At 36.6% G+C, this 26,542-nt stretch overlaps 1 protein-coding gene across 1 annotated transcript in view; it reads right to left on the bottom strand.

The window, feature by feature from the left end:
* tspan15 (tetraspanin 15) overlaps positions 1–26,301 on the bottom strand; it is a 34,296-nt gene extending 7,995 nt beyond the window's left edge. The window contains 4 exon segments of the mRNA XM_044136487.1: positions 4,794–4,889; positions 6,827–6,901; positions 14,509–14,694; positions 26,082–26,301. Coding sequence (XP_043992422.1) covers positions 4,794–4,889; positions 6,827–6,901; positions 14,509–14,694; positions 26,082–26,162 — 438 coding nt within the window. The 5' untranslated portion in view covers positions 26,163–26,301.
* Between the last annotated feature and the right edge of the window lie 241 nt (positions 26,302–26,542).

Consider the following 26,542-nt stretch of genomic DNA (forward strand, 5'->3'; position numbering starts at 1 on the left):
TCAAAGGTGACATGAAGATGTTACACTTTGTTTTCCGCCTCATCTCCAGACCATTCCCACTGATTGGGATGTTAGCAAATTTGAAGGTCAACAAATCTGAATTGCTGTCGAGAAGTATTTTGTAGTGACAGGTGTTTGAAGTCTCTGCTCTTTCTTCAAAGACAATTGAACTTGAGTCCCTTCTGCCCACTTTGGATACTTTTCTCTGCGATCCTTTACAGAGAAAACAACATACTCTTAACCACAGTCAGACAAGCCAATCTGAGAAGCTCAGCTTAAAATTGCCGTAAGAGAAAAAAAACGTGTAACGTATGTTTACAGCGGCCATTGTGCTGTGAAGGAAAGCAATTGCCTCCGAGTACAGCGGTGCACCTTTGTGAAGTGAGCAATTGTGTACTTTAAAGCCCTATGCGAAAGCACCCAAGATGAGTCAAACTCAAGGTCAATGGGCCAAATCTGGTCCGCCACAGCTGTTTGAGTAAATATTATGTTTATTATGTTGAGCACTTTTTTGAGCCAATACATAATTGGGAGTTTATTGAAGATTTTTCTCAAAAATTGTCAAAAACTTTACTTGTACTAAACAGCTGTCTCAGCCTTAATTGATGTCAGATTATAGGCATTATAGGCTATACATGCTGTATAGCTCATGGACTGTGTCATAGTCCATGAGCTATACAGAAAGTAATAAAGTGCAAATATTTCCACATTAGTACCACAAACACTTTCATTTTATTGCAAAAAAAAAAATAAATCACAAAATGAATCACAAAGTCCTGGAGGGACTGAAAAGATATCCAATATTATTATTTAATTTTAAGAATTCATTGATATTTTAACAGTTTGTGAACAAGTTTTATCAATATATTCCGGGACAACCGGCCCTTTAAGAGCATTTATGATCTGGATTTGGCCCAAAACAGAAGATGAATTTGACATGCCCGACCTAAGACCATAAAATAAGTCAGACCTCGATTGATCATCCTTAGATAAATGCACACAGCTGCTTGTGTATTGAAAAAACAAAACCACAAGAAGAGTAAACCACTGAGATTCTGCTGCCCTGTCAAAACATTGAACCAAAGAGCCGCCCTTAGTTCTTGCAATTTGAGTACGCTATAATATGTTGGAAGTCAACAGTAAGAAAACAACATATGCTATGGCATTGTTCAGGTTAGAAAATCATATATATGTCCAGGTCTGACGGTCAAATCCATACGAGAAACAAGCATCAGAACTGTTTATCGATGGGCTATTTCTCTGGAAAAGTGGTGCAGAGTACAACTGAACCGACGGATGGGATTTTAGTTTATGTAATTTGATCATTTTAGACAGAGCCGTACTTTCCTGAGAGAGAGTTGCCCGTCCGCTTAATTAAATCAAAAGTCTGGACAGAAAAATTAGTTACGACTACGTTACTTAACTGATTCCTTTTAATACATGCAGACAAGGCTGGTTGTTGCATTTTAATGAGACACATTGCTTACTGATATAAAATGCCCTGCACATGGCTAATTGTTGTACCTGAAGGTCACCTCTGTCCTAACCTTAAAATTGACTTAAAAAATAAATATGCATGGACCCTCTGCATTCAACAAGACACAAAACAGAGTGAAGGTTTTCTCCAAATGTCTAAATGGGTTGTTGTGACATTTGCTGAGGCTGCAGAGTAAAAAGTGCAACTAAAAAATTTTTTCTAAGCCTAAACTGCAAAGGGATGCAGTCAATTCTATGTCTAGTGTTTGTTTAATTATATTCTAAAATAGTGAACCACTGTGTTTTTATTTTTATTGGTTAAAAACAGGAAGAGCTGGAGGAAACCAAAGGTCACATCTTCATCAGAAAACAGGATTTCAATGAGGAGCAAGATTCACCACAAGAAAAACTCACAAGACATTGCAATACATAGATAGATAGCCTATGCAATTTAGGACCACATTTTACAGTAGGACACAACCCAAAAACAGTTTTATCAGTGGAAAAATTAGCAAAAATTTGCAGTTTAACCATTTAAAAAAATATATATAGCAAGGCTTTTAAAAACAGTTTACTTCCATAACTACAGAAAAGTGCTTGAAGTTGTTTTGGAAAAATGTTTGTAAGTAAAAATGTTTTCAAGAACAACCTGAAAGTGCTAGCTTAAATTTAAATATAAAAACCAGGGAAAGCTGAATTGATAGAATAACAATTTGCACCAATCTGATGGTTAAGATACTGATTAAAAACAATAAATATCTTATTTAATTTATTACATATTTATTAAGTTAATTTATAATTTATTTAATAACTTATCAGCAAGGAGTTTTTTTGATTGACTGATAAGAGTCAATCATGAAAAATTTGGTTGGTTCTGACCTTTGGTCAACTGAGTGGTGTATTAAATAAAATAGAAACACAAAAAACATGAATTGTTCTCCAGTGTAGTCATTTTAAAGGTGACCTACTAGACTTTCTTGAACAGGTTAGGAAATGTCTATGGGCTAAATAAAACATGTTAATTACACTTTTTGCACAAAATTATTCTTAGATAATGAGATTTTAGCCTGCTCAGTTCTGCCTATTTCTTTTGTCACTTAAAATCCAAATAAACTGTTAGAAGTGAGCCCAACTCAACTTTGGCATTCACACATGAAAATGGCTAAAAACAGATGCGCAATTATACAACTGTGCATCTTAGAAAAGCAGAAGTAGAGCCTTCTGCACATCCAACAAGCACGCAGCGTGTGGTTTCTGTATGGTAAGTCAATAACGAAACACTTGTCTTTTCCAGCAGCCATTGTACAGCACACACAGCGGTAAAACCAGCTGAGCAAACAAGCTGGAGGCTACGGGCTGGGCTCAGCCGGGGTTGCTAGGTGACGGGCTCATTTGTGACTTTACATTCCAGAGGTTTTTAAAACAGCCCAGTTTTCACACACCAAAGAAATTACTTATTGCCAAAAACCAGGAGGGTGTTTTTTTAAAGCACTTGTTTTTTTATTCAGAAGCAGTAGAAATCCACATGAAAGTTAGCTTTGCATGATACGACCCCTTTAAACTATGTACAGCATCATTCCATTTGCAGACAAACCTCTCTGTCCACCGAGTCTTTAATCACATAGTCAAGGGTTTACAGCAATGCAGTCGATACCAACAGGTTTCCTTGGAGTTGTCGTTTTATCTGGAGCAGCTATCTGCAGTTTTTCTCCCCTAAACGCAGGGACACTGCTAATCAAACTTAAAAATAAACCTTGTTATTAATGGTGACAAAGAAGCAGAGGTATTCGCTGAGCACAGTCCTCCTTCCGACGGCATTAAAGGTCAGCGTGATGACTCAGCTGTAAGTAGCTGTGAGCATGGAGGAAAAGTCAAACGTCACCCCCTTTGTCGTATCAAACACCATTCAGAGAAATGCCGTGCTGGTTCATGAATATTTAGTTCCCTTAAATCAAAGGCATTTGTTTGGTTTTTAATTGCACAGGTTTTTAGGCTAATGTATCTCAATAAAAATCTGGCTTCGAGGTGTTTGAACGCCAATTTAATCAAGGCCCAGGTGCTGGTCACGACTTAATTCCCTTAGTTATCCAAGTGATGGAGCATTTGTCTTGTCCGTACCAATCAGTGGGGCTTGTTGCTGACCACTGTGTAGCTTCAATGTGCCGTCTCCAGGCGCTGCAGCTTTGTGTGCTTTATAAAAGCTAATAAAAAAAAAAGAAAAGAAAAAAAGAGAGCTACAGCTTAAGGCTGTGAAAGCAGGTGCACAGCAGCAGCACTACACAGTTTGGACCACTTTTCTTCTTTTTTTTTAAACAGAACATGCTGCGGACATTTAAGTACATCGGTGATCCTGCTTTTAGTAATAAATCTGCACTTATCCGGTCATGAGAAATAGGTTTGTACTGTGTGCTGCAGGAGAGTTTAACATGTTAGACAAAAGAGATCACTTGCTTTATTTACTCTGATTTCTAATATACAGGCAATCGACCTGAAAGACAAAAACTCTCATTCTTTTTACTTATTCTTATTTATATTACTAATCAAGAACAAACTTTAGATCTAGAGAAACTCCTATTAGTTTAAATTGTGTAATACTATTATCTTTTTGTTGTTGTTACCCTTACCTTTTTGTTTTTCTTTTGTTTTTGTTGTTTTGTTTGCATTTCCTTCTAATTCATATAAAGCACTTTGAACTGCCTTGTTGCTGAAAATGTGCTACACAAATAAAATTACCTTACCTTACCTTCATGTTTACGACAGTGTTATGTCAGTCTTATGCACACCCTTTAATGCTAACCAATGACACTGGAGATCACTTACAGGTCGCATATATTTGGAAGTGTGAAGGGCAAAAAAATATGATTTGACAGAAAACCGGGTCACTTTAGGCTGCAGTGTTAACGTAGGACGAATATTATAAATGTGAAGTTTGTCAAAATGTGTTTGTTTATTCTTTGAATCTATATTGTTTAGTCAAGTTGTTTCTCCAGACAGTTATTGGTGCTTTAAGTTCAGTTAAGCTGCTCTTGGCAGTTGGTGGTTACCACAGCAACCAGTAACTGACGGCTCCTCCGCCTTTTTTCTGCTGCTGTTTGTAACTGTGGGGCAGAAGCTGCTGGACTGATGTTAACCACCATCTTGAGACATAATGAACCTGAAAGTGTCTGTTGTGAAGTCGACCTACTGGACCAGAGAGGAACATGGGATGTTACAGATGTCGTGTCATGTTTATGACTGCGTTAAGGTCAGTCTTATCCACACTCCTTCAAATAAAATACATTGTGGTTTCTCAATTGTTAGCAAAGCCATCAACCTACCCTCTTCTGGACGAAGTCCAAGATGTTTTTGAAGTCTAGGTCATCGTAGTAGTTTTTTATGCCGTTACTGATGTTTTTGTTCACCAAGTCAAGAGTCTATAAGAAAGAAGAAAGAAAAAGCGGTTAGGATTTGTTAATAAGGTGGACGGCTTCCGGATTTTGACACAGCTGATCTGCAGTCGGAGTAACCAAATGGCGATTAGTGAAGGTGACTGATCTCCCCCGGCTGGAATATTAAAGCACATCACTTTGACCGCTCACATCTGTCAGTCACAATCTGGTGCAGACGATGTACTTGGAGAACATGCAAACCCCATGAAGACAGAAGAACCCAGGCAAACGTTTTATTCCCAAAAAAAAAAAAAAAAAAAAACTGACATAAAATTAAATGATGAACTCTGTCAATGCTGGCTGCTGGCTGAACCATGTGGCGTGGCCGAATGGCGAATTGCAATCCCTCTCCGTATGCATACGGTCGTCTCTAAATCACATATGAATCATCTGATTTGCAACAAACTTTTTATGATGGACTTTTGTCAACCTGTAAAGAGCCCAATAGTATTCAATTTAAATTCGACTCCACTATAGCACAATAGCATTTGTTATTCATCAACAGTCATTGTTTAGCAACAATTTCAGTAACTCGCCAGTAGGGGTCAGTATTATTCTACCAAAGACAAAGAGACCGATGGAGAAACGGCGTTTTCAGAGAAATAACTTGCATCAACCAGAGAAAACTGTCTGAGCTGCGAGGGCCGTTCAAGGCTGCTTGCAGCTTTAATTATATCTCTATTCAGATCTAATCTAAAAACAACAACCTGATTTCCTAACAACACATTTATACGATACATTCCTTATGCAGAGTGAAATATTTTATGGGTTTTTTTTTGTGATTATTGTTTTACAGGTAAAAATCATCATCAATCACTTTATTTTGATAAATTGCCCACATTAAACACAGAAAACAACAAAAGAAAAAAAATAAAACAACAATAAACAAACCCATAATTTATCATAATAAGGATAGGCTGAAGCCAAGCTTATTCTTGCAAGGTACAGGTACATGTACCTTCTTACATCAGTATCGCTTGCTTTAATTTGCAACCTTGTTGACTCTGGTGTCTCAACTTCCTGTTTATAATACTCCACAGTTTAAAATACTCCACAGATTTTCTTTGGGGTTTAAGCCAGGAGAGTTCGATGGCCGATGAAGCACAGAGAAAGCATGCTTTTATTGAACCTGGTATTGGCTCTGGTGACTGTATGGGCAGATGCCAAGGCCAGCTGAAAAAAACAAAAACAAAACACTCCATAAAGCTTCACAGAAGAGGGAAGCATGAATTGCTTTGGCATTTATTGACAGGCAGCTGCGCTGACTGTTGACTTGATGAAACACAACATCGGACATGGTTGAGATAAGTCTTCAAACTGGATCTTGAGCTACTGTGGCGTTCCTTTTTCTGGCACTTTGGTGACCGTCTGATGGAGAAGTGTCCAGTCAGAAGGCTCAGAAAAAGTTGATTGTTACAACTAATCATAGATCCTTTTAAAGGTTCCACTTCCAACATGTTGAAATGTTTTGTGTGGAAGAAAACCAACATGGTTCATATTTCCCTCAACAGACCCTAAACATCTCAGACAATTTAGGCGTTTTCTTGCTCTCATTTTCAGAAAACTTTTTATTCATGCAGCTGTTTTGTGGACAGGCGCTTCTGTTGTTCTGGTTGCAAACAAACAAAATCACTTTGCATTATTTACTTCTAGCTTGATGTATTGCTGTGACGCAATGAGAAAATAAACTGCAGACAGATTATAAAATACAATAAGAGAAACAAAACGACAGGAGGAAATTGGAATGGAGACAACACAGAGCTGCGTCCAGGAGCAAGGAAAAACTGATAACATGCAAATGATAATGACTTTGGTTTGTTTAACATTTGCATGCTGTCTGATTCTCTGCTTCATAACTCTCACAGGTCCATCCAGCTGTAGAAACATTTCAAATTAAAAACCTAAAACCTCAGGTAGCTCACCTGATTGCGAAACGCCAGTCCCAATATTCCTCCCAGCAACTCCAGGATCAGGCAAATTAGCAGGGTGAACATGAACTGGGACAAAACAAAGAAAGGAGATAAATTAGTCAACAAGGAATAAACAAATTCAAAAGTTCAGAAACAAAAACTGCCTCATCTGCTACAGTTCTTATTGTCTTTTGGGGGATTGAATTCATTTCCACTTTCTCAACAGAATCTTTTAAAAGTTTAAACCTTCAAAATTGTTCTGCATGTTAAGATTTTATTTTAAACAGTGCTATAGAGTCATAGTAGAAAGGCAATTATTCCATCTTTGTCATATTCCAATAGAAATCTGATTGCTACAAGAATAAAATAATTTTGATTAAAATAAAAAGAAAGTTACTCTAATGGGGGTTTTGTACGCAACAGCTTGTGGACCCAATTTTGGCATAAGTAACTAAAAGATGATTATTTTCTGAAAAACCTAAATTGAAGTTTCTTTCCTTGTACTTCTTTCCACAAAATCACCTCAGAGAGGAGGCAAAACTTTCAGATCAGGAAACACGTTTATTTGATTCGTAGCGCCTTCTCTTGATTTGTATCAAAGTAGAAATGATAAATTTACCTTTCATGCATTTTATTTTTGTTTCATAAATTACACAATCAGCATCAAATCTTTCTTCTCATTTTCATTCTGTCTGGAAGAGTCCAGGATATACTTTAGATGTTTTATGAAATAAATGAAGTAAATCCCATTTCATCAAATGAGACAAACTTTCTCCATATTAATAATTTTGCATTGTAGAATAAGAGTGATATCTCTGATAGGTATGTGGATAAACAGATGTAAACTTTTATATATACATGTTGCAATAAACATGTTTTTATTGCAACATGTTTACAATAATAATACAAAAAGCCATCAGAATATGGATGTACTTTAATTTTTACACCCTATTTGTGGAAAAATACCATGATAAATTGTATTTAAAGGACTTCCAAGTAGGTTTTATTGACATTTTTTGCCATATTTGATAGAGACAGTGTTTTTTTCTAAAGTGATCAACAATCTGCCAGATGGAGCATAAATGAAGGTAATTCAACAGCGTCACTTCTGATTAGCAAAAATTACTTCAGAAGCAGAAATTGCAAAGAGTTTCCAAATCAATCTGCGTGAAGTTATAAATGCCAAAAAGTCTCAAGAGGTTATTGGAAATGTTTACAAATTCAAAATTACCATTAAAACACTGGTTTGGTAGAGAAAAACATTGTTTTGTAAAATGAATAAACAAGATGTAGTGTTTTAATGTGAAATATTTAAGGACTGCCAACCTGTCCAGGATATCGCTGCTTTAAAGCATCAAAATGTATTTGAGTATCTTTCACTTTGCCTGTGAATTAACTATCGTAATTCCTTATGAAAATTATCAATGAAAATAGTAATTTAGGTTAAAAAAATTACAAAGTTTTAACAGAGAAATAAATATATATGATAAATACAAAAGATTAAGTGTCAGTTATTTATCCTACCTGTTTTATTATTATTTTTAAAGGAATAAGAAAACAGCAGGATGCTACACTATGCGTATGGAATAAGCACAACTTCTCTTAAATATACCAGAGTTCATTAACAAAATTAATTTACATTCACTGATTTAACCATTTATTCAACCAACTCGCTGAGCTAGCAATACACAACTACTAAAACTAATGAGAAAAAGGTCAATTTATCATCCTAAGCTACCATTCCTGCCCAGGTACCGCATCTACTGTGATCATATTTCGACAGATGAGCGAGATCAGCTCTGTGTCAAGAGTTGTTAGCTACTGGCTCGCAACTTGGTTTCCTTGAAGGCTAGCCTAGGGCATGCAGGAATGGTAAACAGCCTGCAGACGTTGCATCCTCAGCTTCGGTCCAGGAACGGCTGAAAGGTTTGATCAGGGTTTGTACAAAGTTAGAAGCTGGCGGTGAAAGCAGATGCCTCTTGAATCTCTTACTCATCTCTATAAAATTAATAGGCTGATCTCCAACCTCCCATTTTCAAAGTGATGTAAAGCACTTTGAGATACCATAGAAATAAAATTTGATTGATTGATTAACAAATCGGAGGATTTGATTGGCTAGAATAGCTCAGTTTGGAAAGTTAGAGCATCTTTTTAGCTCTAGTTTGAGCAGCATCAGTGGTGTTCAGCTGGACTTGGTAAATCTGTATTTCTCAGAACGATCTGCCACCATGTTTCTCCCTCGTTGGGGGCGCCAGCCCGCATCAGAAGTGGGTGAACTGGCATAGCTTTGGGTCGAAAACTCCTCCAAACCCAGAAGCAGCCTTCATCTGCCAGCGAAGATTTGCACTTTCCTCTCCAAATGTCATCTTCACAAGTGGTGAAAGTGTTTTTCCTTTGTTCTCTTAAAGGTCCAATGACATCATAGAGTTTCCTGTTTCTTGGGCCAAAGTTAATGCAGCACTGTTAAATCAGTATTTAACCATAACTGCTTGTATTCATTCCTTCATGACTAAATATCTAAAACGGTTATAGAAAATGGAAGGATGAACTACTAGGTTTAAATGAAAATCTTTCTGTTCTCCAAAAGCAAAAACACATTTATGAACCACTTCTTTTCTGTCTGGATGGTCACATATCTATGTTCGTTTGGATCGTGGACGATCTAGAATCCTAAACATTGAAAGAAAATATGCTATTCTTGATTTACACCAAAATACAAACCGACATTTTATTCTGACTTGGTGTGACAGAAATTTACAAAATGATACTAGCCTTTCAAAATATTCTTAAAGAACAAAACAAAAAATAAAGCTGAGAAGTGTGGAGTATTCAGCTAAATAAAAACAAATTTTATAGATGCATGTCAAAAGTAATAGTTTTGACAGCATTTGTTTCACCAAATAATCCATCCATCCATTTTCTAACACCCTTGTCCCTTGTGGGGTCGGGAGGTGATGGTGTCTATCTCCAGCAACGTTCTGGGCGAGAGGCGGCGTCACCCTGGACAGGTCGCCAGTCTGTCACAGCACCAAATAATCACCAAATATAAAATTTTACAGTTTTAAGTCAGAGTTTACATAAACTACTTTCATATTTTGAAAGTTTAGAGGTTTTCATTTGGTAAAACTCAGATTTATCATAAACTTTTTTCAAGAATCTTTGTTTACTCAATTAAAAATAGACATCTATGTTAGCTACATATAAGGAAATCCTGTACTGTTGCATCCTCAGGTTATTTGGGTTCCTTCAGTGATGCAATACAAACATTTCCTCTGCTTTCCTTATGCTTATTGCTGCTTCTCTCGCTTACGTCCTTTCTTTCCTTTCACCAAACCAATCTAGACAACTGGTGGCCGTTTTTGTTTCGTGGAGTTAGAAGACGCTGGCCAAATGCATGCTTGAATGAAAATGTGATGGGTTTTTTCTGTTTGTAAAGATCCCTGAGGCAGCTTTGGTTGTGAACTGTCATTATCCAAATAAAAGTGTACTGAAATGTGAAAAATACCAGCAAATTTTCACGGAAATGTCAGTTTCATATATGTGAATTGAATCTCAGGAGAAAGTGGGTCATGCAGCAGGACAATAACCTTAAGCACACAAGGCATTGTTGGAAAGAACAGCTAAGGAAAAAAGAAAATAAAGTTAATGATTTGAAAAGGCCAAATCATAGTCTTGACCTTAATCCAATGAAAATGTTAAAGAGGAACCAGAAAGAAGCAACATCCTGGAGCTCAAGTCGCTCTATGTGGAGTAATAGTCAAAAGTTCATACAAGTCAACATCCAAAAATTCATCCACAGATAATGGAAGGATTTTGAGGCTGTTCAGGTTAGACAAGGTACAGGAAGCAAAAGAAAAATGTTCTTACACTTAAACTCTTTCAAACAATACAAATTATGAAAATAAATTTGTAAAATGAGCATGGACACATTTGTTGGTACCCGTAAAGCAGTGTTTTTCAAACTTTTTCAGACTGGTGACCACTTAACCCATTTAACAAATCCTCATGGATCACCAACTTTAAATTGCCCTGCAATAACACATACAATACGTACAACTTTAAATTAAAATATTACTCTCTTAACTCACGTATTGTTGACTTTGGCGCTGTTTTGTAAATGTGACTGGCCATAATAAATCATGAATACATCTATTTGGGGTGCTTTTGGTTATTTACAGATTCTGAAAGTGTGGATTTCAAGCTTTCCAATGATGTCAAACACATGGAAATAAAAAGAGAAGTTGTGAAGTGTCGTGTTCATTCATAACATGTTAGGACTATTTGTAGTATTTGTAGAAGCACAATTAAAAACAATAGACTTGTGTAGCTTTGGCAGAAACAAAAAATTCTTCTGCACTATTAAATACAAAAAATTATCCACCCATTTTTATCAATTATATTTAAATAAATTATTTTAATAATTTTTAATTAAATAAAAATAACAATAGCTGACGTGTGATCAGAGCATCTTAAGCAAGCAAAGTCGTAAAAAATTACCTAAGACTGGAGTCCTACCTTTCACTGCACAGACTCGTTCAAAAGAAACGAATCTCCAGTGAACGACACATCAAAACTCTCATCAAGTATGACTTGACTTCCTCCAGTCATACAAGTAATCCTGGCATCGTTTTCTTTCCACTGGTATTTTCAGTTTTTCTTTTGAGTGACCTGGTTTTAAGCCACTAATCCATTATTATTCATTATTATTCTTAAACACAATCCTTTGCTAAGCTAGCTGTAGCGTCGCATTTTGAGCTGACGTCACGGTAAATAACGGTCGCTTACATGCAGTACCTTTCCGACCACTAGGGGACGCCCATGGACCACAGCGTGAGAAAGGCTGACTTAAAACTAAGCTTTTTAATAAGCAACTCAGTTATTAAAATGAATAAATATGACCCAGGCTAGTTATGCAAATAATATAAAAGTGAGAGCTGTCTAAAGAGTTTAAAAAGAAGATTATAGATGCCCACGTTAGTGGTAAAGGCTACAAGGCCATCTCCGAGCATCTTCACCTTGTGATAGCAAAGAAAATATATAAAAAAAGTTAATTACAGACTTCAACCAAGTCTATAATTAACTTTTTTTACCACAACAGGAAATGCAGCTCTGTGTCAATCAAATAGTGTGAATGGAAGAAAAAAAAAGAAAAGAAGAGATAAGTAAACACTTTAGAAAGCTTCATCCTGAGCTCTAATGTAAAGGGTGCACCACTTTTGATCACAACAGCTGCAGCTTTTTGAACCGTAACATGAAAAAAACAACCAGGATGGCTCCTGACAGAGAAAAATACTTTTAAAAATCCCAAACTGAGATTTGAGAAAATGCAAGTTGACAAGCCACCAAATTTCTAGGAGAATATTCTTTGAGCTGATAGACAAAGTTTTGTTTTATTGTTGTTTTATTGCAACAAACGATAATGTTGTTTTGAGGCCATTTTCAAGTAATGTAATGGCAATGGCATAAGAATGCAAGAACACATTCTTAAAGATCAATAAACTTTAAATTTTAACATTTAACACTGGAACTGGAAGACATTTTAAATACCCCAAATAAATAAGACAGAAACAACAAATGAAATAAATTTTGAAGTCTCAGTAAACAAAACTGCCCTTTAAAAAAAGTCTAGTTGAGACAAAGCACACCAGAATGAAGAATCGTGCCATCCAGTAAATCATAGAAATTATTGAGCTCGCTTTAATTTATCATGGGATTAATAGATTTATTGTGACAGGCCGAGTCGTGGCACAAACTGGCTTCTGATCAAACACTAAATTGGATTTGGCGAAGGATCACAAACTACAGGGTCAACTACGAGTTTTAAACTCTAGAAAAGAACAAACAGCATCCCCACTGCTAATCATTTAAGAACATAGATCACAATCTTTTGGAGAGGAAGAAAACTATTTAGATGTTTATACTAGTCGGTGGCCATGATGGCCATGCTGCTGTTTTCCTTCAGCCTCCTTTTAAATGTCTCTTTTTCTGCGCAGGAATATTGTACAACATTTCTCCTTACTAAATAGAACCTCCAAGATATTTTTATATTTTGCCAAAATCCTGAAGAAAATCTAAACTGTGAGCAAAGCAGCAAAGAGCCACTTGCTGTTTGGCAGTTCGGGATTGTATGGACGTCCCCAACAGAGGGCAAAGCCTCCCAAACTGCTGCTGGCAAACAATTATAGCATAGTTCTGTAATTTTCTACACTGGAAATACACCATCTTCTGTCGATGCCCCCCATGGAGAAAGAGTTTCAAATCGGAGTGAAAATTGACCACATTTATTCGAGACGGAGCATTGAGGCTGCAGCTCAGGTTTTATTTTCGGCAGCTGCAGAGCAACCTGGCAGGTTTTGAAGGCTACACAATACTCCTTAATGGATGACTACCTAAAGAAAAGAGATTCTTCAGAGAAGCATTTGATGAAGGGATGCTAAAAGCATGTTTAGACGATAAAGGATATATTCAACACAAATAACCCTGATGGGACGGTAGTACTTGGAAAACTGGTTAAATGCTGTTTATATCATCTTCAGGAGGCGTAGAGCCGCCTTGTTGGTAAACCTGCAGCTTCAGTTCATTTTCAAATGTAAAATTGTTAAATACTGCAGGAAAAAAATGTTAGATATTTGGTTTTTAATAAGAAAAATAAGGCAGTTTAACAACAGGGGAATAATTTAATTTTAGATGCATCACACTGTGGACAGTTCTGAATCTATTTGCAATTGTTAGAAGTAAATTTTAATCATGTTAATGACTGACCTAATTTAGAGGAACAGTACAGCTCTCAGACAGTTTATGGCATTCATATTAACACAGATAAGATCAAATGCCGCTGTGACACAAAGCCTGCACACAGCATGACAAGCAGAAACGATGCAGCTTCAATGGAGGCAAAGGAAAAATGTCCTACAAGAAACTGAATTAAATGGTTTAGAAACAGGACAAACACAATGTAATAATCTCAATCACCATTCACTTAAAAAAAAAAAAGAAAAGAAAGAGGCTATGTGTGTTTTTCAAAATAAGTAGAAAGTTAATCTAAAGGTGAATTTCAAATGTAATTATGTTTTATTTTTTTACCCAGAATCTTTTTACTTAAACTATTTGGGTAGAGAGGAGGAAAACAAATTCTGTTTTTCGTTTTCTAATAAAAACATTGATTTTAGTAAAACCCTTTATTCCTGTGCCCTTATTGGTCAAAATGTATAAATTTGTCTTATTTAAAAGGACTCGACATCTCTTATTGAGAGCTGATCAGCTTAGCGTTAACAAAATTGTTAGCAAGTAAGTAATATCTGACATTTGTCCCATTTTCTCTCGTCATTTATCGACACGCCTGCATTTAACGCTTATGGGTTATTAAGATGCGTCTCATTCACTAATGTCAATTTAGCAGCATAACTTATTTCATCACGCTGGGATAAACACTTGTAGTATGCTGACAACATGCTAGCTAATGCTGAAACACCAAGATAAATGCAGATAACCATGGTAACCAGAGAGCACTTAAGGGATGGGCCAGCTCTTTCTGCAGTCGAGTTGCGCGCACATCCGGTGTGTTTGTAAACAAATAATCACTTCACAGAGAGGGATTTTATGGGACGAAAAGTAACATCGTGATCACAGGACTTCTTAGTTTGTTTTTTTATTTATTTTGATTTAGAAAATCCACCAACAGCTCAAATACTCACCACATTCAGAAGTTTCAGGTTATCCCTCAGTGAGCCCAAAACTCCAATGAAGGAAACGATGAACATCACAATTCCCAACAGGATGAGGATTATAGACGGGGCCAAAAACAAACCATCCAGGGTCTTAAAACGCAGTCGCTCCACCTCTGCATAGATGCCAATGGCCAGGATAAATGTCCCTATAAGCTGGAAACACAAGAGGTTTTCAGTCAGGGTGGATTATTTAAATTTATGAACAGATAGAATTTTAGTTGGATCGTGGATTAAAGAAATAATACAATCATTCCACCATTTATTATAATAAACTTTAAAATCAAACCTTGTGAAAAGCCACAGTATTGACAGGTCGCTTTTTGACTTTATACCAACAGTATTGTGTTTGTCTGGATTATAATTTGAATAGAACTGCACTGAATGCAACTGGATTTGCATGAGACTGATGGGAGTGAATAATAATGTAACTGCATTTAATTGGATTCCTTCTTCTGTTTTAATGTGGCAAATAAAAAACCGAGTTGCATTTTGTCTGCAAGGCAATTATTTCTATTATTCACACTAATGAGGAAATGGATCAATGTTTCTTAGATTTAAAAGAAAAAGTTATAATTACTCCTTATAGACTTCAATAGCAAATGTTTGCAAACATTCAGATGAATATATAAACTTTTAACAAACTGTGAAAGACAATCCCTTCACTAAACTAACATCTAGTTTAATTGCTGCAATACCTCAATAAAACCAGCTAGAGTTTGAAGGAAGGAAGGATTTATTTATATTGCGCTAATCATACATAAGATAATCCAAAGTGATTTACAGGACATCAAAGGAAAAACAAATACCTTTAAAACTGGGCTTAGAGAGCTTAATGCGTCACACAGTAAAAAATATTACATAAAAGAAATGTGTTAAACTATAGATATAAATATCTGTAACAATAATCACAGACAAATTTAAATCCAACTTTAGATTGAAGCATTATTTTAAATTTATATCCTATTAAAGGATTGTAGCTCCAGAGGTGGATACTAATGTTTCTAATGCTGTTAGAAAAAACAAACAGGCAAAACGTTTCATAGTCTGATTCTTTGAAAACCTGCTGTAAAAAAAAAAAAAAAAAAAAGTTTTCGTTTGTGATTTAAAGCAGCCAACATTTTCTGCACATCTCAGGTTTCTGAGAGCTTTCTCCAAAGTTGAGGAGTATAGAAACTAGGGTTGATCAATAACAATATATGTCGCGATAGACATGTGATCAATAATAGATAATATGTCTGATAGGTGACTTCACTGGACTCTGATCCAGAACTGAACTGGGAGATGTACGAAGACTCAACCTGTCACTGCCAGCTAAATAAGGTTGCATCAACTCCCTCCCTCTTTGGTTACCTAGCAACAACCTGTTGAGTAACACGTGGTTACCTAGCATCAGCCTGTTGAGTAACTGGCGCAGCAGCAGTTTATGTTTTCACCACTGAGCCTCATTACTGCTTGAAAATAAAAATCTGGATGAAACAAGATTGGTTACGTCACCAGTTTGGAATCATTTCATCCATTTTAAAACAAACAAAAACTGATCAATAGTTATCAATAGACTCATATGAAACACTTGTATATAGTTTTTCAGTTATAGGAACCATACGCTGCCTCACCTTGTTTAGAAAGGAGAATGTGTTCAGACAATAGAATGGAAGCAAAGTCTATAAATGAAAATATTTTTCCAATTTTTTTTTTAATCAAAACATAAAAATGTTAAATTCCAAACTGTGGAATTAGAAACCCAGAGTAACAAATGAAGCAACAGAGAATCATATCCAGGCATTTGAACAATTTAAGTTTCTCAGACAGTAAAACCATGAAGTGACTCCAAAGAGAAAACTGTCCTCAGCTGTTCTGTGGGGCTGCAGGTTTTGCCAGAGGGGATTGTGAGGTACATCCTAGACAGGTAATCAGTCAATCCCAGGACCAACACAGGAACATCCTGGACAAACGACCATGCACACACTTCATCATTTTCAAGATCAATTTTAAAGCAAACAGCCACAACATGCAGGAAGACTCCAGCTGAGACTACAGACCTATTACCTCACACCGAGACAAAAGCCCGACAGCAACATCCCACCTGTACTGACTTTAGCTTAACTGATGTTTCTGTATCCAAAACGTCAACCACAGCTCCATCAATCTCAACAAAAAGTGATTTTTATTTAAAAAGCTTTAATTTTTGATCCTCTGGGAGTCATTTCTGACAACTATGATAAATCTGCCCTCACAACCGCATGTGTTTCACCTGAGTTTAGAGAGAAAAATCAGTTAAAGGTTTTGTTAAACGTTCTTTCATCAATAGCCAACATAAAAAAATGTTTCAACTCATTCGTAAGAATCAGAGCACACACGCACAAGAAGAGTGGAGCCAGAGGACTTCTTGTCTTTAAAAGCATTGGCTTCATCAAGTCATCACTCAGATGCGGAAACTGCTTTGAACACAGTAAGTTTCTCCTTTGTGTGATTCCCCCCGCAACTCTTTAAAAAGAAAAAAAAAACGGTGGCAAATGGATTAACCAGACAGAAAACCAGACAGAAAACAGCTAAAATCACTCAGCACAGAGAGTAAAAGACTACTACACGAATGGGAAAAACTGACTTTGGATGATGACAACATCCTGCGTCGAAAGACAGCCAAACGGACACAACTTATTTTGCCTGAAAAGTATAAAGCAACCGTTATGAAGGAACTACATGATGGCATGGGACATCAAGGCGTTGATCGAACCACTTCATTGGTGAGAGAACGATTCTTCTGGCCATACATGCAACATGACATTCAGCACTATGTGGCACAGAGATGCACATGTATAAAACAGAAGAAACCAAGCCGAGAGATTAGGGCACCTCTTACAAATATTGTTACAACCCAGCCTTTTGAGTTGGTTTCTCTCGATTTCTTGCATGTTGACAAGTCGGCTGGTGGATATGAGTACATATTGGTCATAATTGATCATTTCTCAAGATTCGCCCAGGCTTATGCCACAACATCTAAGTCAGCAAAAACTGTGGCTGATAAACTTTTCAATGATTATGCATTAAAATTTGGATTCCCCCTACGTATTCATCACGATCAAGGTGGTGAATTCGAAAACCAGCTCATGTCACAACTAAAAAGAACCTCTGGAGTTTTGGGCTCGCGGACAACACCGTACCATCCTGAGGGCAACGGCCAAGTCGAACGTTTCAACCGTACACTCATACAAATGCTGAGGACCCTTACAGAGAAAGAGAAGTCCAACTGGAAAGAGTCACTGAACAGATTGGTTTTTGCATACAATTGCACAAAATGTGAAGTCACTGGCTTTTCCCCCTTCTTTCTTCTGTTTGGAAGGACTCCAAGACTGCCAATTGATGTATTCTTCCGCTTGACACCAGAAACAGGTACACCTGATCACAGAGAGTACATGCGAAAATGGCGAGAAGGAATGCAACAGGCTTATGATATAACACAGAACAATGCACGAAAATCAGCTGAAAGAGGCAAAAGAAACCATGATTGCAAAGTCAAGAGCTCAGAGCTGGAACCTGGAGACCGTGTCCTGGTTAGGAATTTGACCCCAAGAGGTGGGACTGGTAAACTCCGCAGCCATTGGGAGGACATCATCCACAAGGTTGTGCGGCGAGTAAATAAGGATGCTCCTGTATATGAGGTGGTACCTGAACAAGGAAAGGGGAGAGATAGTAGGATACTACACCGCAACCTCTTACTTCCCTGTGATCACCTACCTCTGGAAGTTCCCCTAAAAGTTGCCAGATCACGAAGAAAAGGTTCAAAACAGACAAGTGACAGTGAACATAATAGTGAACTAAAGGACGTGAGTGATGAGGATTCAGAAGATGAATGGTTTTACTACCCATCCCCTGAGCCACACAAACAAACAGGTCCCACTGCTGAGGAGCACACTGATGTGTCGGCAGACCCTGAGCCCACAGCAGCAAGGGGAGAAACAAGGCCAGAAGAGGACCAAGAGACGGCGTTAAACCTGGAGGAAGATCAAGCGATGCCTGATCTGTTAGTGGAAGATGGAGCGTCTGAACAACTGGAAAATTGTGGAGACAACCCTCTACCACCATCCATGTCACCTCCTTCATGTGAGGACCACAGTGGAGATGAGCAAGTACAAGATAGGCCTAGGAGAGAACGGCGACCACCACAGCGACTTACCTATGATGAATTGGGTTATCCATCTTGTTACAGTTTGGGACTTCCACCAAGGTCTACATATTGGCTTGACCCAGTGCACTACTGTGGACCCTTTCAAGCAAGGTATAGACCTTGGCCGGAGCCAGTTCAGATGTCCACCTACGATCCTGTGTTTGTGTATTGCTGATCCACCTTTTTTTTTGGACTTGATATTAGCACTTAAAGACTTTGATTAGATCAAGTGCCTGTGTATGGACCAAGTAATCTCTTTATGGTTTTATGGATAAGGTTTGTCATCTTACTCCTTTCCTTGTTGAATGTCGAGGACGACATTTCTGTTGAAGGGGAGTGTGTAGTGGTTATAAAACTATTTTAGACAACTAAAAGCGAAAACAAGATCTAGTGATCTGCGATCGATTGTTTTGGTCTTTCAAGTTCGGTGCTACAGACAGATATGCTAAAGGGTAGCCTAAGTTTAATGAAGTCTAAAAACAATGTATTTTCTTTAATGTTACTTTTCCGGCTATGTTTGTTTATAATTCTTGAAAAGTTCAACCTTTTAGATTTTCAGTTATGACAGTTTGTTAATCGTTCGGGTTTCGGTTGGTTTTGTCTGATCGAATGTAGGGGAACGTTAATGTAACGGTTCTGCTCCTCCATTACAACACTGGAGACGAAAGTAGTAACATTGTGTCCGTGTTTTCATTATTCCCCTACAGAGTTTTTACTCCTAAGGGGCGTAACAATAGCCTGTCTAATTAGCCTGCTAATCTTAGTTATACTCTTTTTAAGAGCAAAAATTCTGCTCACATTAAACATACTATTTAGTGAAAAGGTGTCCAAAGTGCGGCCCAGGGGCCATTTGTGGTCCTTTGACTGATTTCTGTGGCTCCCAACTGTATGGGAACCAACTGTGTTACAACTTACTCATGACATGCTATCTATCTATCTATCTATCTATCTATCCTTCCATCACTGTTCACAGAAAATGTATATAAACTTATAATAGATATCATGTCGTGACTAAGTAATAACTTGGTTGGTTCTGTGGATCCATTTTCTTATACTATATATATATATATATATATATATATATATATATATATATATATATATATATATATATATATATATATATATATAAATACATATACATATATATTCATATATATATACATGTATATATAAATACATATATACATACATATATATATATAAATACATATATACATACATATATATATATAAATACATATATACATACATATATATATAAATACATATATATATACACACATATATATATACATATATATATACATATTTACATATATATAGTAGCCACACAGGCACACGCAGTAGAAGGACAAGTACAACACTTTCATTCTATTGGCTGAGAGGTTGCCAGGTAACGGTACTTTTTTTGTTTTGAGAGAGCAGAAAAATGATTCACAAGCGAGCAGAAAGGTTTGGAAGCGTAGATTTGTTCTGAGCAGAGACACAATTTGAGAGCGAAGAGAAAGGTTTGAGAAAGCACAGTGAAAATTTGAAAGAGCAGATGTTTTAAGTACAAGTATTACAAGTTTTGATAAGAAAAACATGAAGTCCTGCTTTCAAAATAAAATGCAAGTACAAACATTAGACATTTTGAGAACCAAAAACATGAAGTCCTGCTTACAAAATGAAAATGTAAGTACAGGTTTTAGAAGTTTTGAGAACCAAAGACCTGGAATCCTGTTTTCACACTGAAAATATGTGCTCTTGGAATATGGCATAAAATTTCCCCCATTACAGTATGGTGATAATCACAAGAAAATGAAGGAATGTCCTGTCCCATTACTGCAAAAATACCCAGATATTACACAACACCACAATAAACACTTTAAAGAAAGGTTTGGCAGCCAGCTGACTATCAGTGCACAACTACAGGTAGGAGGAAAATCATTAGTTTTCCCTCATCAATCTGGAACTTTATCTTAATGAAAAGACTTTCTAAAAGAACATTTTAGCGGTTTTAAACAAGTAACTTTTTAAAATCTTGGTATTCCTACCAATGCTTAAAGCTGCAATATGCAATGTTTATTAAGAAATATATTTTTATATCAATATATTAAAACTGTTGTGACATGAAAGTATGGTATGAGGCATATCTGTAAAACACAACAAAAAATATCTCCTCTGCCTTCTTCCAGTGCTTCATACCATACTGTCAAAACAGTTTCAACAAATATGTAAAAATAAATTACATAGTGAAAAACTAGGTTTCTTCTTAGCAAAGTAAAGAATCTGGCAAATTTGTTTAGATTGTAATTTTTATTTTTATTTTCTAGCATTTATTTTCCCTGTTGAATTCTGTTTTTTAATATTTTTAAAAGAAATTCTGGAGAGAAAAAAAGGAAAACAAATGTAAAAGAAGAAAAAAAACAAGTTTTTCCACTCATGTAGATGTCACAGATTCAAAAGCTGTTATTCTTCACTTGTCCCAACTCGCCATGTGTTATAGGGTCAGACTGATTTAATTCATCTTACAAGGGAGAAGAGAAAACCCTTAAGAACATTTAAAAACCTGCTGTAAACATTAACAAAATAAAATCTGTCTGGAAGGAATTCAAATTCTGAATCAATACAAACACATTTTGGCAAAAAACATTGAAGAGGAAAGCTGCACACCATTCTTCATAATCTTATCAAACTACAAACAAAAAGAGGTGGAAGCATATTCTGCCTCAGCTTTTACCGTGGAGGAGCAAATTACAGTAACACAGGCAGGCCTCTGTTTATCTGTGTGCACTTAAAGCTGCAGATGAGTGATATGAAGGAAGCAGGCCGAGGTTACGCTGCCAGACTGCTAAAATATCTCCACAGTACGTTTGTGAAAGCATCGAGCTTGAAACTGAGAAACAGTTCAGAAAACAGAGGGGGAAATGTATTTAAACAAGAAGTACTGTCCAACTGAGGATTACCAGAGTCCATCACTGATGGGAGCTGGATACGTGTGGGACGGACCCAAAATGAACCGATTCATCAAGTCGGTCTGTTTGATTAAGTAATTTTTAATTCAGCTGACATTGAACACATCAGCTCCATCCTTAAAAGTAATTCAAAAGCTTTCAAATCCAAATTAGTTTCCTGTATATGTACAGTGTTATCCTAAAATCTACAGCAGAACGTGTAAAACAGGAGAGGAAAGGATTATATTACAAAATATTTAAGTTTACATCATCGTCATGATACTCAATGACACACTTCTATCAGCACAAACCTTTGCATAAGCAGCAAACGTAACTTCTTGCAGGAATATTGTAATAAACTATTAATATGTATAGTTTTTCACTTAAAATCAAAAATATTGTAAATTAGATTCAGACACAATGCATAAATTACCAATGCACATTCCAACTTCCCCATCTGTGCTACCGATTCCTGGTTCCCTTTATGTTTGTTTGGCTATAGTCACAAATAAAAATAAATACAGAAGTAGTTCTGAATAAAAGTGTTTCTGTTGCATGGCAGTTTAATTTAACTGGTATTTAAATATACTGACTCAACGTTCCAGCATCTGCCTCCTGCAGACTTTAAACATCTTCTTTTTTTTTTGCCAGAGTTAATTAAAATGTCTAAAACAAAGAGAGATAAGCAGGTTGATATGTGGCTGAGACTTTTGATTTTTTTTCCTTCCAGTGTTTTCTTTTAAGTTTCAGTTATTGATACAAGAAAATCTCAGCCAGTGCTGTTTTAATTGATGGCCTAAAAGTAATGAAATGAATAAATTATCTCTGCACACTCCAACTTTCTTATCTGTGCTATTGCTGCCCAGCTCTGCAATTGTATAGTCAGACACGTATAATTTAAAAAAACTAGAAGGTGTTTTCAGTAAAAGTATTTCTACATTGATTGACAGTTTAATATAATGGAAAACTGAACTTGTAAAAACCAACTGGTGTTAAATCGTGTTTTTCATTATGTTAGTCTGTCAGATGGTGACTGGCTGTGTCAGGATCTCCTTCCTGCAGACTTTTGACTTTTTTTTTTTTTTTCGTTAAAAGCTAATTAAGATGTCTAAAATAAAATAAAGACTCATAAGCAGAGTGATGTGCATTTTAAAAAGTAATCCTGGCCATACCTATTTTTTGTTCCCTGTATTGATGCAATAAAAACTTAGCTGGTGCTTTTATAGTCAATAATCAATATCTATTAAGCTCAATGTGATTTTAAAATTTAGAGCACTGACTCGTGTTATTATTGTCTGCACAGAGTTAATTTTATTTAAATTATGTCCTAAATATGCCTTTGTGATTCATAATAGTCTGTGTGCAATTATAATGTTAAGCATTTTATTCTAAAACCTGCTGAACGTCACCATGATATTGAACCATAAACTGATTTCAGGAATTTGAACAAAGCGTAGCTGGATGAGGTGCAGCTTCTGTGAAACCATCGTCAGACCTTTTACATGTAAAACTTGTTTTCTGACTAGAACTGGCAGGTTGTTACAGTCAAATCAGCAGGACTTTCTGCCTTTTCTTCTTAAACTGAAATAGCTGCTTTACTGGTCGTTTTTAATCTAACAGACTGAATCTGATGTATTAGATACATTCTGCAGTCTCAGCTCAATATTGAAATATTATTTAGAGATTAAATTCATTTTGGAGGAAAAAATTGACACAGTTCAAACACCAAAAATACCTCAATGTGTGTTAAGAGAAGATAACGTCCATAGTTGTCCTAGGTCTGCTCTTGGGAGTTCAGCCAATCAGCAACAAGGAAAACAAATGGCGTTCCTGCATTGGCTGCTTGCAAACACATCTCAAGTAGCTTTGCGGCGAGATATTTAGATTTTCTAAAGAATATTTTCTTTGAAATACTTTTAATATGGTTTTTTAAATAGAACTGCAAAGGAGGTTTGCATATTAAAACGTTGCTAGTAAAGAGACTGAGATTGTTAATCCATAAAGTTCTTCAATTCTTGAGAGAATTTACTGTTTAATCCGACAACTTTTTAGAAATAAGTCTTTTTGTTTTATCCAAATATTGATAATTATTGCAACCATTTGACACAGAAAATATTTTGATAATGCCCACATCGCCTAGGTTGGCCACATCTGCATTGTTGAGTCTGTTTACAAAAAATATTTTGCCTTGTATAATATTTAAATTTTCTGAAAAACTGAATTTTCAAAGCCAAGATCCACCCACTCGTCATTTATATCTGCAGTCCTGCACATACAGCCATGAATGCACACGGCCGTACCTCAGGGTAACTAGCAGTGTTTCCCAACGCTGGTTCTTAAGGTACATTACTGTGCAGGTTCTAGATGTTTCCTGATTCAGATGACCGCAGTCCAGTAATTACCAGCTGGTTAAGTGTTTTCCTGAACTGTGAAGAATCTATACAAAATGTTCCAATAGTTGAACTGCAGCAGCATGAACGACGTGGACATTTTAAAGAGTGAGGGTGAAGAAAGACCCAAAAAAGCCCATCAACAAAGTTTAACATTGGAAACATGCATCAGCCATGAACAGAAACATAGAGCAGATTTTGCTTTAACAGTCCCACTAAACTCTTTAGTTTGAACGGATTTTATACAATCTTTACAAAATATTTGGTGAAATCCTTTCCTACTGATTTACTCAAAATATTTAGTGAAATCCTGTGGTTTTCTCATAAACTTAAAGGTTAGTTTTAGCTCCTATTTAAAAAGCTCCATTGTCTTTTTGTTACTTAAATCATTGACCAGAGCATGCAGGACATTACTCATGTTTCAGACAATTGTTGTGTCACTGTAAGGAACCGTTACTTGGCTTGTTTACATCCTTGGCACTTCCTGTTCAACAACACAGACAATGAGAATGAAAACAGGTCAGACGTATCTGTATCAATTAAAAAATTTAAATCTCTGAAAGTTCAAGCAACTCTGATTTCCCTCCAAACTGCTTTCTCTGTGCTATTTGCTTTTGGTTACTACTTCAGTATTTGCAATAATCAACAAAGCTTGCAGAAAGCCAGTACAGAGAACAACATTCATTAAAAGAAGGAAAAGCTGAGCTAGCATCTAATCAATAAATCACTGAGTGGATTTTGAGTGTCTACGTTTTCTTGAGAAAACAATAAGACCGAAACTGCTTGTATTTTTTCAGGTTAACTACATTCTTCTCAGGCCCTGAATAGAAAATTACTTTATTACAAAAAAGTCGCAACCTGTGGAAGCAAAACAAACGCAGCTGAATTACTTTCCTCTCCTCCCACCGTCAGCGCAGCATTCAGTCCCTATAATAAACCGACTGCTGCTTCCTCTGGGCCATCTCTGTCCTCTGCTTGTCCATGCCAAAACGATTTGGAAACAGATAAGTGGTTTTTAACTGGAGTGTCAGTCTGCCTATACACTGTTATTCCTTCTATTATGCAGCCCAGCTGCAGCGCTACCTCTGTTAGGGAAAAGACAGATTATCATAGGATGAATGCAACCCGTCAGCATGTTGCTCCAGCTGAACTGAGACGTGGGAGGTCCTACATGGTGTAAATAAATTTTTTTTTAAAAATCTAAAGAATATGTCTCTTTAAAGTTAAATGATCCTTCTAATATCCTAAGCTCAAGGTTTCCCCAAGATAACTTGCTAAGCCTGGTGGATGGGTGCTAGGGCAGTCATTCATCCAGCAGCCCGTCGTGTTTTTGAGTTAAAAATCTTTTGACATTTGTAACTTACAGGAACTTGAACTTAACACAGATTGTGTGGATCCCACAGACTCCTGACCACAATGACATGCGCCTTGAGTCTTGTACTGCTTGTGTTCATAGCTCTGACACAGCATTTTCACAAAATAGTCTTCAAATCTTATTCAACACAATTATAGCTTAACATAAGCAGCCCGAAGCATGTAGATTAGCTAATTTGAAGCAGCTAATTTACCCCAAATTAGAGGAAATCTTTACAGAAACTGAGCTTTATTGCTTTGAAGCAAATTATTTGTTTACAAAATGAGCGATTTGATCATGCGCTAATCCGAGTGACACACATACAAACATAGTTTCAAGATCCCCTGATTGTTTTTTGTTTTTATCTGATTGCTTCTGTATTTCTCAAGAAAAGCCGCTTTTTGGGGTAAAGGTGAGCAGAGGAGGGTGTGGCCAAGAGATAAGAAGCGCAAACTCTGATATGAGCGACATCGTTACTCCACAGGTTTTAAACAAACAAACAAAAAATAATAATCTGAGCTGCAGTCATAAATCACTGTATATCGGAAACTAGAACTAAACGAAACAAAATGAAAACAACTTATATTCTCAAACACCGGCAGACATAAACAAGCTCAGTGTCACCGAGTCTCTCCTCCAGCCAGCCTGTCGGACTCTCTCAACAAAAATACGACATTAACAGCAACACTCACCCAAAACACGCAGGCGTAGGAGAACAAGATGAACTTCATGACCGAGTAGCCAAATCTTTGAGGGTTGCAGCTTCCAGGCATTGTTTCTGACAGAGGAGCGCGGAGTGTACGACTCAACGGCTGCCGCGTCCCTCTCTGCTGACAACAACTCACTTCCGGGTTGACATCGCTGCCACACCTGCACGCGCTGCTGCTTCTGAGTGGTTGGACAAACGCCCTGAAGTACAGGTGCAATTCAGTCTGCTACATAAGAGAGCGGATTTATCTCATTAAATCCACTCTTGACGGTAATGTTGATGCTGACTAAAAACAAAGTTCAGACTCTCAAATAAAATCACTGGAAAAACACGAAAGTAGATACAGGAGCTGTTTACTAGTTCAACTGGCAGATTATTTCACTTTTAATATTGGAAAAATGTCTTGTTATATGGGAAATAATCTGACAATGGAACTAATACATT

Source organism: Gambusia affinis, linkage group LG02 (assembly GCF_019740435.1).
Source record: "Gambusia affinis linkage group LG02, SWU_Gaff_1.0, whole genome shotgun sequence".
Lineage (NCBI taxonomy): Eukaryota > Metazoa > Chordata > Actinopteri > Cyprinodontiformes > Poeciliidae > Gambusia > Gambusia affinis.